Source organism: Miniopterus natalensis, chromosome 9, assembly GCF_054644295.1.
Source record: "Miniopterus natalensis isolate mMinNat1 chromosome 9, mMinNat1.hap1, whole genome shotgun sequence".
NCBI classification, from domain to species: domain Eukaryota; kingdom Metazoa; phylum Chordata; class Mammalia; order Chiroptera; family Miniopteridae; genus Miniopterus; species Miniopterus natalensis.
In genome coordinates this window covers 25786627-25806677 of record NC_142089.1, presented here as the reverse complement: position 1 = coordinate 25806677, position 20051 = coordinate 25786627, and the positions used below count along the sequence as shown (strand labels likewise).

At 47.3% G+C, this 20051-nt stretch overlaps 1 protein-coding gene across 3 annotated transcripts in view; it reads left to right on the top strand.

Moving 5' to 3' along the window:
- ERI3 (ERI1 exoribonuclease family member 3) overlaps positions 1 to 20051 on the top strand; it is a 118717-nt gene that overhangs the window by 30498 nt on the left and 68168 nt on the right. For all 3 annotated transcript variants that reach the window (XM_016199237.2, XM_016199238.2, XM_016199239.2), the window contains 2 exons: positions 5887 to 5946; positions 9904 to 9995. In XM_016199237.2, coding sequence (XP_016054723.1) covers positions 5887 to 5946; positions 9904 to 9995 — 152 coding nt within the window. The remainder of the gene's footprint in view (positions 1 to 5886; positions 5947 to 9903; positions 9996 to 20051) is intronic.

Sequence of the window (20051 nt, the reverse complement as noted above, 5' to 3'; positions counted from 1 at the left end):
GGGTCCCTTGGCAAGTGGTGAAAATTTCAGCTTCTTAGAAGGAGAGGTTCAGGCTTTCTTAGCTTTCTGATGATGTTTCTCTGTTCTTGTGGAAAGTGGCCCTATGTGAAACATTGGTTGGGTTTGTGGGAAGCACACTCTATCACCAAGGAAAGGGAAGGGCAATCCAAGTGGGGCATGAGCACAGCCTGGCCAAGGCTGAAATGTCCTATCCTTGTCCTAGGCCAGTACTGTACGTAGCCACCTTGTCAGCAGATTAGTATTGGCCCCATTTTACAGACTGTGAAACTGGGACTAACTAAGATCTTCATTTCTGCTGGAGGTTCAAGTGAACCGTTGGCAGAGAGGAGGCACAGTTAAGAGTTCTGACTCTCATGAATGTATGGAGAGCCTTCTGTGGCTGCTTTCCCCTGTGATGTGTTATGTTATGCTCTTTGTGGTGTCCACAGGCTGTGTAAAATCATGAGAATGGTCAAGAATATGATGGGAGAACATGAGTATTTCTAGAATTCTTTCAGAATTTGGGGCTGGGGTACATTAGAGACTTTGTGCCTTCATTTAGAGACCTACTTTTACATATGAATGAAACAGGAGGAAAGACATTCTTGAGTAATCCCAAAACAATCTCATTGGTGTGGAGGAGACTGGGGGAGGGCCTGCCTGCTACTGGTGGGAGGGCCTAGATATGAGGTCCTGAGGGTCACTCTTGGGCTTGATGCCAGTGTTTGCTCCCTGACTCAAGTGGGCGTTTTTGTGGCAGGCATCCATCTGCCAAGGTGTCTAGTCTCTCAGGCCTTTTGTTGTTCCAGCTAATGACATTGAGGTTCTTTCTCCCTTTGGGGTCTACTGTTTTTCCCCCCTTTCCCTGGGAATTGCCTATACCACCAGGGGATACTAATTCACCTTTTTGCCCCTTTTGAAAAATCAACATTTTAATGACATGGAAATCCCCTTCCTTACGGGAGGAGAAGGGAAAAACGTTCCTTAAACCAGCCAGTTACCTGAGCCCTCCACTGGCCTGAAAGTGTAGTGTCCTCTGTCTTTCTCTTCCTCTTCTCTGTGTATAACTTCCCCTTGGGGGTCCAGCTCCAGCTAGGTGCTTGGCATAGACAAGGAGGCCCAAATTTGTCAAGGTTGCTACCTGTTTAGGGATGGAGCAGAGCACTTCTGGAGCTCAGCCTGGGCAAGAGTGGATGCTCCATAGTATTGGGAAAAGTGATCTTTTTTAAAGTAGGGCTGCAGCTGCTTTATTTTTTTTGGGAGGGAGGAGGGATTGTTGGACACTGATGAAAACTATGTTTCTTTTTTCTAGAAAGTTTCACTCAAGGACATACATACATAATTTGGATGGTAGGCATGATGGTATTGGGACTTCCTTGTTATGAAAGTAAAGGTGTGGCTGTGCTGCAGGCACTGAGTCTTCGTTTTGTCTCAGGCTTCTGGAGCTCAAAACTCTCCCTGACCTGGTCCCTGCCTTTTTGTCCAGCCTCATATCTCCCTGCTTCATCTTCCCCTCACTCCCTCATCCAAAGGTCACCCTCTCACAATCCGCCTCTGCACATGATGGTCCTTCGCCTGAATGATGCTCCCGCTCTCCGCCCCCAGCCCTACTTGTCTCCCTAGGATTCTGCTTAGGGTCATCTTCTCTGGGAAGCCTGGGAAGGCTGGATTGTGCTCAACCCAATCTAACACTGATCATGTACATTATACTGTAATTACTTACCTGTCTTCTCACTAAACTGAGTTCCTTGAGGGCAGAAACTAGATCTGATCCATCTGTGTCCCTCATTAGGGCCTGGTACCAAGCAAACACTTAATACATGTTCCTCATATGGATGAATATTGTCAAGGAATTATTCAACCATACCTTTTCTCCCCTAGAGTAACTGTACTGCTGACTTGCTCTTTTGAGTAAGTAAAGTGTTTGGAAAACCTCAGATCATCTAAATATTGCCCTATCTCCATACCATAAGAAACAGCTATGTAGAGAGAGGCATGGACACCAGATGGGGGTCATTGTTCTCAGACCTCATTCAAACTGGCAGTAACTGTCTTTTTCTAGCTAGAGGGAATCTTTCATTAGTAAGTGTGAGGAATAACCCCAAAGCTCCTGGTTGTGCCTAAGCAGCTCCTCTGGTAGAATTTTCTCTCATGCACAAGAAGTTCTTAAGAACTCTGGCAGCTGTGTGTATGTACACACACATGACACATGAGCACACATTGAGCACATGCTTGTGGGAGGAGATAGGCTCAGTGCTGGCAGAAGGAAGAGGGATTCTGCTTTGGGTGAGTCTGTAGCCCACATACAGACACTCTTACTGCTCTGTGTAATGAACATGTTATTGGCCTTCTTGAGGTCCTTTCTTAGTTTCAATTGATAGTCGGTCTGGAGACATGGTTCTGACAGAGATAGGATGGGATGTATTTCATTCTTTCCCAAGCCCTTTCCCTACCACCTCTAGAATATGCTCCAACTCATCAAATCTTTGTCACCAGCAGCTGGACTGCCACCTAGTCCCTGACCATGGGCAGTCTTTTTTGTCATTGTCATTTTCATGAAAAAAACTAGAAAAATAGCCATTTTGCTAAATGCCAGTAAAGGGCTTTGTCTTGCACCTGTACTTATAAAGGGTGAGATTTATTGGTCTCTTTGAGCAGAAAGAGTGGGTCTGATTATCAGATTGCACACCAGAGACAAGTGCTTATGTAATCAACAAACTGTCTTGGTGTCAGGATACGATTGTGTTGGAGATAAACTGTGAAAGGAGAAAGTGCTGGATGCTGACATGCTCTTGGCACTATGTCCTGGGCTGCTTCCTGTAGTTGCTAGTGTGGTGAAGCCAGCTTGTTCCTGGACAAAGCCCTTGTGTGGGTTGGGGATCTCAGTAACCAGCCATGTTATCAGTCAGGGTCAAAAGCCCCTTGCCTTGTGGTTTCTGAGTCTGGAGAAGCGGGAGTTAATCTGTAATCCCTTAGTGAAAGGAGCCACAGAGCACACATTAATTCTTTCTCTCACCTCTCTTGCTTTAAGTGGTTAAGGTCTCTGAGCTCTGTTTAGCCTGTGAGCTCTGGTTCTCAGCTTAATAATACTTGGTTTTGCTCTAGTACCTTTTATTTTAAGGATGTGAAAGCTTTTTACAAATATATATTAACCCAAGTGGGAATGAGCTTAAACTATAGCATGAAAGATTTAGGTTATGCCTAAGGTAGAACTTCCCAGTAGTTATTTTATTAAATTGTCCCTCTCCCTCATAGCTTGTGGTATAAGTCTTACAGGTGTCTTACCAGTTGTCAGCATCAGGTAGGGGGACTAACTTTCTTAATTTCACCCCCTCTTCAGATCTAGTGCCTTGTCAGAGCTGATAAGGTAGTAGTCCATCCTTGGACGAATTAATACAGGGGAATGAGGCCTCCCCTTGGAAGACTGACTCTAGTTGAACCAAGAGCTCAAGCCCTTGTGTCTCTGGGAGTAGAGTCAAGTCCTTTAGGAAGTCAGCTATAAGCCGCGTCTTGCTGCACCACAGGCTTGATATGGGAAGTATGGAGAGAGAGGGAGCGGAGCTCACTGGCTTCCTCCCAGGCCAATGATTCTAGGATTACTGACCACTGGGGAGCAGTTTGAGAAAGCCCCAAGATCCTAGAGCCCTACCCCGCACCCCGATGGTGGAAAGAGGCAGGCCTAGTCTGTAGTGAGAGCTCCTGTAGAGCAACAACCCTGGTTTCCTTTTTGGTAGAGTGATTTTCTCTCTGAAGTCTGTGATTTTCCTTCGGCTCACAGCAGGTGCTTCTAGGGTACACAAATGCTGCCCTTAAGTTCCATCTCCAAGGAGGGGAGGGTTCTTGGCAAGAGTGCCACTGGTTTCCTGTGTGTCTGGAAGCCCTTTGGCATTCAGCTTATCTGAGTTACCCTTGGTGGGAGTCAAGAGAAGGAGTAACCCTACCCTTACCCCAGAAACTCAGACCAGGTAGGAGACCGGCATGCAGACCCTCGAGCTTTCCAAGAAGTAAGAATGACTGTGGGCCCTCTTTTCCAGGATAGGCCCAGCTCTAGCTTGAGGATGTAGCTCCACCCTAGAAGAACTAAGTGGGAGAGAAGCTAGGCCAGAAAGGGCAGTTGTAGGTACATGGACAGTAGTCAGTAATCTGGATATGGGAACTGGAGTTGGTAACAAGTCTACTCTGGACTCTGGCACTTGTGAGCCTGAGACAAAAAACACAGGGCAACTGCCTGCTCAGTGTATGGCTCTGGAAGGTGTACAGGTTCTGGGTGCTAGCGGGGCTGGGCATAGGAGAGAGCTGCCAAAGAGAACACAGATCCAATAAAGGTTTTCATGTTTTTCTTCACTGCTAGCTCCCTAATTTCTAGAATGATCCCAGCACATTGTAGGCTATCCACGAATAGTTGTTGACTGAATAAAAGGAGTCTTAGCACTCCGAGATTAAAGCTGCTGACCCAGGGCTCATCTCCTCCCCGCCTCCCCCCCCCCCCCCCCCAGTCCCCGATCCCCCTCCTCAGCCCTCAGTAGACCCTCTTTTCTTCTCTTTGGCTCAGGCCCTCCCTCTGCTGGGCAGTTCTTTGGTCTCCCAAGCAAGGAAAGGGTGTGGAGGTGCCAGCCGGGTGGGCATGCTGTGGGTTAAAGCCTTGTGAAACAACAGTGTAGTTAATCTTTCTAATTTATTTTCCTTTTAGACCATGGGAAGTCTGTAGGCAGCAGCTGTTACCCAATTAAAATACAGATTAATATAAAAACAGTTTCTGGAATATAAAATAGAGTGGCTGTGTCCTTACACTTCCTTAAAATACCACCTAATAATGACTTGATGAACTACAGAAACCCACCTAGAGGAACTCAGCGTTCTTAAAATGAAAATTTCTTCCCTGAAAGGTGTGTATTACCATTCCATGTAAGTCTCTATGAGAAAATAACCTTCCCTCTTAGTGCCAGCGGTTTCTGTGAGTTGGGTATTTGGTATTCATTAAATGTAATTATAGTTTAATTGGAGTTTAATCTGCACCCCCAACACTTAAAAAAAAAAAGAAGTTTCCAAGCAAGCCTTAGATGCTACTCTTTCTGGAAGTAGCCAGGGGCACAGTGGGCACGGTGATTCCTAGCTGAGTCCAGTTCTGTGGACGGGGACCCCCTGCCTCAGATCCTTGAGGCAGTATGTTCTAGTCTGTCCTTGAGGGATATTTTCACTTCAAAACAAAGCAAAACAAAGCAACAAGCTTGTTTCAACCTAAGCCTGCCCTGGGTGGAGCATAGGCCTGTGAGTGAGAAATTCTCTAGACCAGATTTGTACCTTAGGCCTTTTTGCCTGAGTTTCCCTATCAGTTAAAGGTGCCTGTTTCCTGCTTGGCTAGTTGGTATTGAGGGCCCAGGTATGCAGGGTGAAGAGTGGGTGCCTGTGGGACTCCGCCGGCCCTTCACTGGTGTTAGAGGGGGAGATGCTGGACCTTGGGGCCCAGAGAAGGGTGGACTTGAAACCAAGTGTGCCTGTCCTGCCTGGTTATTCCCTAAGTCTGACCGGAGTTTCTGTGAAGCTTGGAGGGAAGTTTACTTTCGGCTGTAGTTTGTGGGGAGTTATTGAGCCTATTAAGCACAAAAGACAGGCAAAATCTTTTTTTTCTTTTTGCAAATGAAAGCTGAAAAGGGTGTGAGATGTACCCTGTGATCAGCACATAGATGTGTATCCCCATTTCAGGGCAGGATATTGTTGGGAAGTTTACAGTGTGTCCTGGGACTTTATTCCCAAGGCTTCTGTCAGCTTCTCAGCCTAAAGCAATGCAGGTCAGAGTTCTTTACAGTAGAAGGAGAGAAACAGAAAGGAAAGGATTCAGCCCAGCTGTGAGTTTTCCATTCATTGGCTCTTCATCTTTTCTTTTAGCTCACCGGGATTATTCAAGCCATGGTGGATGGTCAGCCAAGCCTGCAGCAAGTGCTGGAGGTAGGTTGAGTGACCTTTAATTCCTGACCTCTCACCCCTTCTTGCTGCCTTTCTCTCCCTCCCCTCCTGAGAATATAGCTGTGTAATTTGACTATGATTATGGCTTGATTAGAATAACATTTGCTGTCACATCAGTGACATGCTGTTGAGAGTATTGAACCATTGATCTGTCATCTCCAGCTGTTCCCATCAGGGTTACTGACAAGATGTCCCAGTACTTCCAGGAGGTGGGCAGAGGGCCCCCACCCCACCCCTTCCAGTGCTGGCTAGTTCTGGGCAGCCTGTGCTGGGCAGCTTGGGGAGTAGGGGAGCTGAGCTGAGGCACTGTGGGACTGGCTCCAGGGATTGGAGGGGTGTTTTTGTTTAGCTTTAGTGTTGGTTTCTTGTGGCATGTGAGCACTTCATTAACTCCCCCAGAACTCCCCATCGATGGCTTTTGTTTGCTGTCGGTTCCTCCAGGAGGTGCAGCTGGGCCCGCCTGCCCCACTGCAGCTTGCCGCTGGACGCATTGTGCTTGTTGGGTACAGAGGCTGTACTGGGTAATGATTCTTAATCAGAATAATTACAACAATTGCCTGTGTGAGGGAAATCAAATTAAAGGCTTTAGAACCCTTGGCAGAGACCACACTTCTAGGATGTTTTCCCTCTAGGAGCTGGAAAGGTTAAGGTACAGCTTCTTGTGCTCCAGCCTAAGGGAGAGAGGAAGGGCAGTGCTCTGCCTCAGCTTGTCTCCCAACTCCCTCCACCTGGGGGTTTTCAGAGAGGGAGAAGTTCCCCTTCCCACTCCCTTCTCTCTGGGGGCCCGGAGAAGATAAAAAGCCTGTGGATGTCCTTGGGTCCTTTATTTATCTTTAAGACCAAAACACCCAGAGCTGAGCCCCTGTGAAAGCACAGGAGAAAGCAGACTTTCTGGGGGAAAGCAGGGCACATCTGCTTTGGAGGTAGGTAGCCTAGAGAAAGGAGGGTGGTGGCAGGGAGAGGGAGGAACTGTTTATTTAGCCAAGAGGGCCTGTCCCACAGGGAGGGAAAATGCAAACTGAATTTCCTGGGGCTCCTCAGGATGGAGCCAGGGCCAGAGAGAAGGGTTTAGGCAGAGTGTGTTTCCTGTACCTGACAGTGTGCAAGCCTAGGCTCTGTGACCAGTCAGGCTCTGGGCAGGGGCAGGGTTAGGGTACCTGCAGTAGGTTGGGAAAAGATAAGATGAGCTCTACAGTTTCTCCCAACCCCATTGACCCTCTTTTTTTGATAGAAGATTCTCTCTTGTGACTGAGGGCCTCCTCAGCATGGACTGCTCCCCAAAGGACCAGACTCAAGTAGAAAGAAGGGACCTATCCTTCTCTATGTTATAGCCAGCATCCCCAGATAGGGCCTGGCTCCTGAGGGAGGCTCTAAGACAGACAGCTTTCCAGCAGGCGTGGCTCAGCAGTTGAGCCTCAACCTATGATCCAGGAGATCTTGGTTGGATTCCTGGTCAGAGCACATGCCCGGGGTTGTGGGCTCGATCCCCAGCAGGGGGTGTGCAAGACTCAGCCAATCAATGACTGTCTCTCATCATTGATGTTTCTATCTCTCTCTCCCTCTTCCTTCCTCTCTCTGAAATCAATAAAGATATATTAAAATAAAATAAAAAGATAGGCTGCTTGTTCTTGGAATGTCTCTGTTTGGGGTCCTAGGAGGAAGATGCTGATTCTAGGCTAGTACCACACCAGGGCTGGTGGGGTTAAGAGGTTTTTTTCCCTCAGTGGTGCCAGTTGAGGAGGAGATGTAGTCTTCAGAAGGCCAGCCCTAGATAGGAATGCTCAGAGGATTCTGAGTCTCACCCAGGAAGGGCTTTCTGCTATTCCAGCATACTTTATGGGGAAGAGGGAAGATTTCTGACATTGGCCTGAATAGGGAGTCTGGCAAGATAAGAGACCAGACTGGGCTCTGCTTTGTCTCATTAGCCCTAAGTTATTTATAGAGCTAAAGAGCTAACTTTTTGTCCTAAGCAAAGCCCTGAGCAGGTGTCTAGCTAAGTGTTTGCCTGACTCATTAGTTCTTCGTATTTTTTTCACCTTCACTTCGCTCATTTGGCCTGGCCATCCCCCACCTCCCTTGTCCATCGTGGAGCTGTTGGAGCCAGCAGAGAGAGAGAGAGGATACAGAAGTGAATGGTGGTCATTCCTTCATCCCAAGACAGAGTCATTTGATGAACTTTCTAGGCTCCTGAAAACCCATCCATCCATCTATCCATCCATCCACATAGCCATCCACACATTCATGCTCCACACATCCACTCATCTATTTATCCATCCATAGTCCACCCATCCATCTATCCATCTGAATTAGATGTTCTAAGTAGGCTCAGGCTGGGCTCCTCTAGACCTTCAGTAGCTGGAAGGGTCTCCTAACCTAGTTTCCAGCTTCAATTCCTGTTCCTCCTTCCTATACTCTGCGGACTGTGGTCACATTACTCTCTACTTATATTTCAATCAATCTGAAATATCTATTGAGAAGACACTGTTCTGGGTTAAAGATTACCACAGTGACTAAGACAGGTAAGAGTTCCTGCCTTCATGGTGCTTATAGTCTGGTGGGGAAGAGAGACATTCAACAGATAATTAGTTCTAAAATACAAAATGATTGGGCCTGTGCTTCTGCCTTTAATATCCTTTTCTCTGTTCCATCCTGTGAGGCAAACCCAATCACCAAGCCCCTAATTCAGTTATCTTCCTTATGTAGTCTTTCTGACTCCTTTCCCTGTGAATGGTAGACTAGCCACTTCCTCCTTTCGGTCCTACAGCATTCTGGTCACTTCCTTACTGCTTCATCTATTAAATTGTATTATGATGCTCTACCTCTCTCCCCTTCTTAGCCTACTGTTTATTTTGTGGTAGGCACTTAAATACATTACTACATTTAATTCTCAAAACAACCTGTAAGGTTAGTCATCCTACCTCGTTTTATAGATGAAGAAAACTGAAGTTCAGAAGGATTAAATGACTTTTAACTTCTCATCAGTGACACAGCCAAGATATTGAAGAGCCAAGGTTAGAACGCATATGTATCTGACTTTCAATCATGTGTCTCTAACTACTGTGCCATATGGTCTTTAACAATAATCCTGTGAGTGCAGCAGTGGTGTGATCTGTTGCACTCCTACCCCATGCCTGGGATCGTCTGAAAAATAGGCGATGCTTCATGAATTATTAATGATAATTCTGTCATTATATACTGATTTTTAGTATTTGTACTTCTAGTGTGAGTGCAAATAATAAAACCCATCAAAGGGATGAAGGGAGAACTAGACTTAAAGTGGTGTTTAGGAGCAGTTTCTTTCCCTGCCTAGGAATTGAGTTCAGCCTTCAAAAGAATCCACTGAACTTGAATCCTCAATGAGGAGAGGAGAGATGTAAAGTCTGGGGCTGGTTATAAGCTTTGCTTCCGCCCAGCAAAGGGGCTGCTTCTGCTAGACACATGGTGGAAATCAACTTCACTTTCATTTGGGGAATAACCAAATTCATAAGTTTGGTTAATAAACATTTGGTAGGAGGGTAAAATGAGTAAGTGAATGAATGAACCTGTGGACTGGAGTTCCTGCTTGGGAATCTAGCCTGTTCTCATGGCCCAGGACAGCCTATGTCTATGCTAGACTCTGCCTTTGAGGGCCAAAGGTATTTGAATTGATTTACTGGTATCTGTCCTTATCCTGTCTGGGGCAGGCTGCCAGGTAACAGGTGTGGAGGGTCTCCTTTCCCCCTCCCCCAACACTTGGGCTTGTGGGATCTTCCTGCAGGGATTGTCCTTCAGTTCTGAGCCAAGGCTGAGAGCCCAGAGCTGAGCCATGGCTGGATAAGATTACAATTTTCTCCTGCTCTGATTACAAGCAGCTTATCTGCGGTTCACTGTTGTGGCTCTTCACAGGCTCTGGGAGGGGGAAAAATAGGAAAATCTCATCTATTCTTGTGTACTTTTCAGAGGGTCGATGAGTGGATGGCGAAGGAAGGCCTCTTAGATCCAAACGTCAAGTCAATTTTTGTCACCTGCGGAGACTGGGACTTAAAAATCATGTGAGTATGAGAGGGGCTACTTTGCTGGCAGGGCTTGGAATCTGTGGGACCAGTTCTTGCTTTTTACAGAAATAAATGCCCAAACATGCAGGCCAGCTGGGTCAGGGAGTCCCTGGGTTTTTGGGCCTGCCGGGATGAGAAGAGGGCTGGGAGCCCTGCCTTCTGCTTCTGAAGCAGGGAATGGACAGATCAAGGACTCTACTGGGACTGCTGTTGTTGGGGCCTTCCTGCCTTTGCCAGGTCTTACTACTTAGGACAGCCCTTCAGTTGCAGGGCTACGTGGCATTGCCCTGGAAGGAAGGAGTTAAAAGAAGGTCTTTATTTTTTAACCAAATGCATAGTATTTATTATTCTGTGTGCATTAGAAACAGTAACTCATTTTATAACCATAGGTACTCTTATTATTTCTACTTTTATAGATGAGAAGATTAGGGTACAAAGAGGTGAAGTATCTTGCCCAAGAACACACAGTCCAGGATTCAAACCCAGGCAACCTAGCTCCAGGGTCCTTTTTCTTAACCGTTACACTGTGCTATTCCCTTATCTGGGATACAAGGCCCTGATGATCCAACTGAGATCCCAGTGGTAGGATGAGAGAGGGTTGTTTCTAGGAAGCTGCCTAAGTCACCAGCCTCCTCTATTCTTTGTCCCATTGCTTTTTCTCCTTTGTCTCCTGATCCTGGAAGACAAAACTGGTTCCTTTGCTGGGCTGACACTTCTGTCTCTTGTCTATCCTCATGGATACCTGGCTTCAGGCAGCCCCCAGGGAACTACAGTGGGGTGGAGGTGGTGGGGGCATTATTTGCTGAGGATTGATAGAATCGATAACACTGTGTTCTTTGTGACTGAAGGTGCCAGCAAGCACTATGTGTGTGTGTGTACACATACGAGCTTATGCCTGTGCTTTTGAGCATAGGGTGGGGTGTTGGTGGGGAGTTGGGAGTAGTGGTTTGGGAGTGACATTTCCTACCAAATCAGGCATTATTTTCTCACCAAGGTCCTTTTTATGCCTTTTGGATGCTGGGCATTGAGGCAAAGTTAGGTACCCAGCTTGGTGGGTGTCAGGCCTGCAGTTGGACACCAACTCTCTAGGTGAGACAGGAGGAAGAACAAGCCCAGGTCACATAAACACCCACATGCCTCATTTCCCACATCCCTTAGGTCATGTACACACACTGGCTGCACACCTTCAGGCTTACACACACAGCTCCCAGAACTCCAGAGGATCTCTGCTCTCCCGGATGATACCCATTTGTCAGGGAAAATTGTACAGGCTGGGCTGATATGAATCAGAGGAGGGTTCCATGGAGAAAGGAGGAGGAAGGCTGTTGTTGTTTATGGCATACTGGGCAGCTTTGTGCACTTGAAGCAGAAAAGGGACTTACGTGGGGCTCCACAGCACATGAGAAGCTATTTGGGGTGGGACAGGGTGCAGGCTGTGATATTCAAGAGTTCTGAAGCTCATGTGGTCTAGTCCAGAGGCCTGGTTCCTCCAGGTAGCCTCCCAGGATTCCCACTCTTCTAGTGGTTGCCTGTCTTTGGCGTGTTCATGTCCCAGATTCCCGAATTTCAGAATCTTTTGTGTTAACTATGGCTGGCATGTACATACATAGCGTGGGGCAAAAGTAGGTTTGTGAGTACGTGAAACAGAGTTTATTATTGTATTATTTTCCACACAAAACCTACCTTTGCCCCATCCTGTATATGCCTATGAAAATTTTCCTGGGTATGAGGCTGGGGACTGTGGCTAGGCCCCCTCAGCTTGGAGTCTGGCCCATTTTGGCCTACAGCATGGTGGGCCCTGGCAGATTTTGATGAATCAGGAGGCCGCTCTATATCTTCACAAGAAATTATGTTATCTAGAAGATGTGATCAAGAGGAAGGATTAGGTTGTTGAATCCAAGCATTTATGAAAAGGAACCACATTTTAATGAGCACATAACCATATGTCATTCAGTTCTCCTATCTTTTCTGGTAGGAGATGGTATCCTTTTTATAGCTGAAAAGGACAAAATAAAATTAAAAACTGAGACTCAAATTGGTAAAGACTCAGAGCTGGACAGAATTGAATTCTAAGACCACATTGCTTCCAAAAAGGAAAAAGGGGTTGGGCAGACTTGAGGCACTGGTTTGGGTTTGGGTTGGGAAAGCCACTGGAGCTCTGAAGACGTGTGCAGGGGGAAGCAGATGTCAGGCGGTAGGGATCTGGGGGAGGAGAGCTCTGTGGCTGCCTTTTAGAAGCAGGACTCCGCGTAACTGCTGGGAAGCCTCTTAATTAAATGTGTAACAAAATAAAAACAGCCAGAGAGGAAACGTAAGTAGTGCTGCGTGACAGCGCACAGCTTATCAGTGTTCCTGGAACCTCTCGTCATATGGCTCTCGTCAGAGCCCTCACCTTTTTATGCTCCTGGTAAAGGCTGATGATGAGTCTGACAACGGTGGTGGTTGACTGACACCCACAACTTGTTAGTATGTGGCTTAGTTCTTATTTTGACATCCATTTTCAGATTTAACTAAGTCTAAGGAATTCAGCAAATATTTTCATTTCCCACTGTAGTTTCCTAGAGCCATGGCTCCTCATTGCTGTCCTTCCTGTCTCTCCCAACCCCCGCTTCCCCCAGCCAGCTTCACATCACTTTTGTTGGAAAGGCCTGATTAGTGAAGCACTGAGAAATGGGAACTGAAGTGGCAGCAGAAATCCCACTGGAGAAAAGAAATCTCCCATCCTGACAAAATCATTTTGTGTCCATCTTTTGTCAAAACTGGATGAGTTTATACTCCAGGTTTACGTGGGCTTCGATGCTATAGTCACAGATCCTGCTTAGGAGGGTTTTAATTTAGTAAGTGCAGATTTAATTTTCTCTCTAAATATGTTCAAGGTATGACACTTTTTCTGGCATTGGCCCTTGGTCTACTTGCCTTCCCTACCTAACCTACCTTTGCTCTGCCTTACCTTGTGTTTTTTGAAGCTCCTCATGGGGTGTAGTGTTCTTTCACCAATTTTCTCTCTTCTCTTCTTACCTAGGCAGGAATGTCTCTGTAAAGGAATTCCATCTTTGGCGTGGTGGGAGGGTAGAGCTGGTGCAGAGTGAGGAGTGACACCAGCACAGGTGCCACCCTTGAGAAATTCAGAATTTAGCCCTGAGTGTGAAGATCTGGGTTCACCAACTGAACAGCACAGAGTAGCTGAGAAGCTAGACCAGAGTCTTTTCCAGTGGCCTGTGAGTCTGAGAAGAGGGGCAGATCAAGAAGAGAGAAAGATGGGGGTGGGAGTGAAAATGGAGGGGGTAGGGAAGAGCTGACATGAAGGAAAGCCGGGTCCTCAGTGCAGTCTGAGAAGAGGACCTTTGGAGAGGATCAGGATAATCAGACTCTGCTCTGGTAGAGCAGGGTCTAGGGCTGCTCAGAGCCTGTTGTGAGGACCCTCACCAAGCTCAGCCTCAGCTCTGGAATAGGTTTTCCTTCCATTGGAGGTTGAAAGTGTAAATGCTGGGCTGCTTTTCTCATGAGGTGTGCACACTACACCCCTCTGTTGGTGCTGTGCAGTATGGACCTGAAACACTTCAGGTTTTAGGAAATCTGGAGATTAAAAGATACTTGCTGAGATTACTCAGTTTTATTTGGTGGAGATGAACTCAGTGGGGACTACTGAGGGTGCCCTCAGAGCTGCAGTCAAGTGGCCAAGTCTGTTGAAGAACTATAGTCACCTGGAATGAAGTCCCATAGTAATGGAATCACCCACCTAGGAGAGAACTCTGGCGTAGTGAGTCCTGTGGGATATAGATGAGAGTGTAGGATATAGATGAAAGGCTGGGACCTCTTGGCATCATTCAGCAGAGCTGACCTGACCATTCCATCCTTCTTGGAATGTTCTTTATCTTTATTTTTCTGTCTCCTCTCCCTCTGGCATTTCCTTCACAGTGTCTTATGGATGCTTCTTTCCTTTTTTCTTAAATTCTGTTTCTTAAATATTGGTGTTTCTTTGATCTCTGTCCTAGCTATCTTTTCTTTTTATTCTGCACACTCACACTTACCAGAGTGATCTCATCTTTTGCCATAGATTCAACTATCCCTTTACTAATCTTTTTCTGCAACTGAGAAATGGAAACTGACATGGCAGCAGAGATCCCACTGGAAAAAAGACACTTCCATCTGCCGTCTGAATTCTAAGCCTTCATATCCAGCTCCTATTCTCCATCCCCGTCTAGATGTCCATGGGCCCCTAAAAGCTCAAGGGTTAGCTTTCTCTCAACACTAGACCTCCAGCATTCCCTCAGATACTGACTCATAGCTCTGTCAGAAACCTGAGAATCAAACTTGGTTCCTTTCTCTAGCCATAACCAGTTAGTTGCCAGATCCTGTTGAGTCTTCCTCCCAGAGCTTTCTCAGGGTCATTGCCTTCTTCCTATCCCTATTTCCACTGCCCTAGTTAAGGTCACAGTATTCTTTGTGGATTATTACAAAAGTCTACTAATTAGTCTTTTTTTACTCCAGTCTTGCTGCTTCTATTCCATTTTCATAATTGCAGCAGATTATTTCACATCCCTACTTAACACCCTCACCTTTGTTTGCACTGTGTGGCAGAGCCTTGGGATGTTCTCTGATTTCTTGGCTGCTGATACCTGGTCTGGTGTTGGTGGACCAGGGCTATTACATTCATTTTGATGTAGGGGCATGGTTGGCGAGGAGGTATGGTGGTGGACGATTTGAGGCTGGCTGAGAGCCTCCTTGCAGAGCTACAAATGAATGAATCCTCAGATCTGTTTTAAGAAAACCACTGCCAGGCACTGGCCTCTGTGGCTCAGTTGGTTGAGCATTGTCCCACACGCTGAAAGGTTGGTGGTTTGATTCCCAGTCAGAGCACATGTCCGTGTTATGGGCTCAATCCCAGGTAGGGGGTGTGCAGGAGTCAATGTTCTGCTCTCACATTGATGTTTCTTTTTCTCTCTCTCTCCCCCTCTCCCTTCCTCTTTCTCTCAAAATCAATAAAGAAATATTAAAAAACAAACAAGAAAAAAAACACCACTACCAGTATTGCTTTGGGCACCTCTATCTCTTAGTATGTTTGAAAGCATGTGGACCCTCTAAGCATACAGAACATCTTATTATGTCACTAAGCCCATGAAAGCCTCACCCCTTGCTCATGGGTGTGCCAGAGGGTCCCAGCACTGAGCTGTATCACCTCTGATTAGCAGCCTGCTGGGGGAAGGAGCTTGAGTAAGAAAGAACTCCTGGGCAGTCCTGACTTGTCTCATTTCCTGATACTTTTATCTGTCACTGCAAGCGCTTGGGCTCTCCTCCTGAACTAATTAAGTTTGCATGTGTTTAGACACATTGCCAAATAGGGCTTAGCAAAGCGGAACTGAGCTACATCTCTTTCTGAGTAGGAAAGGAAGGGTATATGAATGCTCCCCCATGAGGGCCCGGGAGAAGCATGGATGATGTGGAGTGGCTGTGTGTACAGATGATAGGCATTCTGCCCTGGCCCTCCTAGGGACACAGCAGGCCTGCAAAGCAACCTTCTGATTGGCTGGCAGGGGCAGGTGAGGCCCACCCACCACCTCTCTTAGTGAATTGGGCATTCTAAGAGGGCTGAGGATGGATAGAGGGCAGACTCTGAGGGATGACTTTTTCCAAGCACAAGCAAAACTGAATGTCAAGTTTAGTGGGATTAGCAGGGGGAGTTTGTAGGGCTGTGTCTATTTGCTGCCAGCCTGAACCTACCTAGGCCTAAAGCCACCTGTGTGGCTAGCGGAGTGCAGGTGGCCTTTCTAAGGCTGTGAGTACAGTGGAAATATGGACAACCGAAGGCCCAAGTTTTCCTCTCTGCCTACAAGCCCTCAGTTCCCCTGCTCAGTCTCAAGATCCTTGTGAGGTGGTGCCAGGCAGAGATGGAGAGAACGAGAGTAGCATTGCTCAGAATCTCCCCACCCCAGAGGTGGGGTTTAGCCTAATGGTTCACCATAGTGAGGTGATGGCTGACAATCTGTTTTTGTGTCAGATTGATGCCTGCCTTTTCCTTAGTGCTGGGCGCCTTGAGGGCTGAGATGCACTGGGTCAGGATATACTTGGGTCCTCTCCAGACAGCAGTTATGGGGGCATTTCCACATTGTGGCCTCCTCTGATGTAGAGAGTGAGGGTATTTTCTACAGAAGGCAAAAGAGTGAGCTGACAGCCATGGTCAAAATCTCAGTCCTATAGCTCTGAGGCCAATGGGATAGCTTCCTGGCCATGAAGAGGCTCAGTCAGGTCAGGCTTCCAGTGCACACAGTGTATGTATGTGTTGTGGGGAGGTTCTGGAGGTTGTATAGGAATTCTGGGCCCTTGAGCTGCAGCCAAAGCCCAGAGAGAACAAGAACCAGACCTTCTGCCCTCCCTTTAGCTTCCCTAGAGCCCTCTCGTCAGCAAAGGTGCATTGGGTTAGCCCCAGGAAGGCAGCTTGAGTTGATGGGGTCATGTTTCAGCTGCAGCTAATCCAAGTCACTCGATATAAATCTGTCCCTGCTGCCTCTCCCCTCCCTCCCATCCCCAACCCACAGACAAGGAAATGAATCCTGGCCCTCACCCTGAATACATCATGGGAGGCTTGCTTCTAATGAGAGAGGCCATTCATTGTGGGGTGAAGCTCCCTGCAGAGCCTGGGATGCCATTAATTAAAGAAGAGCCACCTGAAGCCAGTCGTGCGGTACAGCCTGCCACATGCTCAGATGGAGTGGTGGTGGGGTAGCCTCGTTAGCCTGACAGTTCCTTGGGCTGAGAGTTTCTGAGCTTGGAGGAACGACGGGTGCCCCACCTCCACCCAAGAGCTCACATTCCTCTGGGGCCAGCATCCTCACAAATGCATGAGACACCCCCACTTCTGCACATGTCTTGGGTCTTAGAGCTTGCATAAAGGGGCTCCTGATTGTGGGTTTGGCCATGGACTATCCACTTCCCATAGGCAGGCCCTAGGGCAAGAGCAGGTTTCTGTGGAGGCCAAGCAGGCTCCTGGCTCCCTATCTGTGCTCCCTTCCCAGTCTCCTCCATGTTCCTAGCACTGCAGGTCAACAGGCAGCTCATCTTGTATCCTTCCCTCAGAGCCTGAGTTTGTGGAAGTTGGTGTGCTCTGGAAGGACTTGGGGCTTACAGGGGCAATGAGGGGGATGCTTGTTGTCTCCCTGGCAGACAGAGCCTCTGGAGTTCCTCTTTCTGGGCACTGCTAGGCTAAAGGGTGAAACTCTAGTGGCAGCCTCTTCTCATGCCTTGGGAAGGTGTCAGAGGGTCTAAAGAACTAGTGATTATAGGAACCTCCAGAATGGAAGTTTTGCTCAGTTAAAATCCCAATAAAAGATAAAGATATTTGTGTAGTAAATAATCAGGCTTTGAGATGTTTTGGCAGTGGAAGCCTCATGCTTTGGTCTGCTATAGAGCTACTGGCAGGATGGCTTTTTACTGCTTAAAAAAACAGACTTACAACTGGAGCTCCCCTAGACCATCTGTGAGGGTCTTATCACCTCCTCCTTGCTGGCAGGAGGGGCTGCCAGGCATTGAGACCTTTGCTATAGCCCAGTGTTGGGGTAGCTCAGCCAGTCTCTGCGCAGGTTGTCAAGAAGACAAATTGGTCTTGTGTCTGTGGCTCTTCAGAGCAGTCTTTGGAAGTCTGGTTCTACTCTCTGTGGCAGAATTTGACAGACACGCTGCTTCAGAGAGCCTCAGAAACAGCTTGGAGCACGGCTTGGCCATCTGATCTGTCTCTGCTTCCCTAGAGCCCGCCAGGTGTGAAATAGAGGGTGCGTGGGCCTCCGACCAGGCTACAACGCCTAGGACTTGGGCTATACTCTTTCGTGACTGAATATTTTTGGATCTTTCGAGGCCCTGGCCACTTGCTTGGGCCCTCTTTCCTCTGGCAGATAAAGAGTAAAGGCTGAAGGGCTTGTGCCCTGAACTCAAGAAGGAGCCACTGTTGGCTTGGAAATTGTTTTCCTTTGGGTGAGATATTTTTGCTTTTTTAAAACTCTTTGTGCGACTCTTGAGACCCAACTTTTTGAAAAATATTTCTGGAAATTAAGGTATGAAGTAATTGCAGTGGGGTGCATAAAATATACAAATGTGAAGTGTACATCTCATTATATTTTTATACACATACACACCTGTGTAACCACCACCCAGATCAAGATGAAAGAGCTTTTCCATCATCCCAGAAAGTTTCTTTGTGCCCCTTCCCAGTCAGTAATGCCCTCCCCCTGCTAGGTAGCCACTGTTCTGACTTCTATTACTTTTGCTTGTTCTTGACATTCATATAAATGGAATCATGAAAGATGTACTGTATTGTTCTGACTTTCTTTGCTCAACATAATGTATAAGAGATTCATCCATGTTATTTTATGTATCAGTTCAGCCTTTTTATGGCTGTATAGTATTCCATTGTGATAATATACTATAGTTTATCTATTCTCCTTTTGTTGGACTACCTACCTTCTTTAGTCCTTGAAGACATATTTGTTGAATGACTATGTGAATGTTCAGTCTGATATGAGAATCTCCCTAGGCCTATCAGCTTGTCCCAATCCCCCTCATCTTTTAAAACTTAATTCCAGTCCCTTGGGTATGTGTTCTTTCTTGTCCCTTCTGAAATCCACACTGGCCTCCCTCTTCTCTGAACTCCTATGATAGGAAGAGGCTGGGCTGACCCCAGGCCTGTGGAAGTGGCCTTTGAGCCATACTGACCCATTTTTTTATTCTTTCAGCAGGTGTTTATTGAATAGCCATTATATGCCTTGCACTGTTCTAGGTATTGAGAGTATAGCAGTGTGCAAAGAGCTCAAACTTCTGAAACATAGTCCCTTTGTGGAGTTTACATTTCAGTGTATGCAGTTAGCACTGCCCTCTGCCTCTTGGACTCCAATGCCAGAAGAATCTTAGTCTGTTCCAGGCTCCTCTGTCCTGTGGGATTCTGCAGGAGCTAGGTGGCATTGGCCCTTGCCACCTTGATAAGGCCTCTCTAGGGCTTGTAGGTCTTGGTCTCCGTTTCCTGCTGCTACTGCTTGGCATTGAAAGGGTTTCTCAATATTGGTGCTTCCCTTCCATTAGCCAGGAGTCTGATTCCCTCTGTGAGGGAGAGAATTAATCTCCAACTTTCCATGCCTGTAAGGTGAGTGACCTCTGTTTTGTCAGCGCTTACCAATCTGTCCTCTAATTCCCAGCCAGGGTAATGGAGACATTACTTTGTGCTAAAGCAAAGCACCAGTTCTTTGAGCGCAGATGCTACACCCTTCCAGGCACTGGGAACGACAGGGAAGCTCTGTGGGAATCTCCTTGCAGGTGTGCAAGTGCTGGAGGCTACCGGGGCATTGGCACCTGAGCAGCTTTGGTCCTGAATGGTGTTTGGCAGATTCAAGGAAGGAAGGTACCCTGTCTTTATATTCTCCCTGACCACCGTGTATGCCAGAGGGGCAACTGCTTCATTGTGGTCTGAAGTAGGTTTCTTTTGCTGGGCTCCTAAGAGCGTGGAGAGGTTTTGAACATTCAGAAAGGAAGAAGGGTCAGGGAGCAGGGATATTGAAAGAGGAAGACCAGGGAACTCCAAGGCTGTGGCTGGCGTAGTGGCCCAGGGTTCAGTGATTTGTGGACTCGGGCTCAGCTCTGTGGGGCTTTGGGAATGGTGGCTATGAGATGCTGGAATCAATTCCCAGTGTTCCTGGCTAAAGGGTGACATGACTCAAACTTGTTAGTTCTGTAAAACTGTTTCTTCCAAAGCCTGCAAGGATGTTGGTTTGGGGAAGAAAGCCAGCTAGCCCAGAGACTCCGGGGAGCCTGACAGGCCTTTTTCTCTGCGATTCTTTCTTGCAGGCAGCCTGAGGCAGCCTGTCTCTTTGTTAACAGAGTGACAGCAATGTGACACCATGGAAATAATTACTAACAAATCACGGTGCTGACTGCAAACAGCTCTCTGTCTTCAGAGGCACGTCAGGGTGCATTAGAGCAGGACTGGAGGAGCGGCAATGTGGGGGCTGAGGCGCAGCCCGCACTCAGACACTGTCCTCTTCTCCCACCCTGACCCCTTTCTGCTATGTCTGA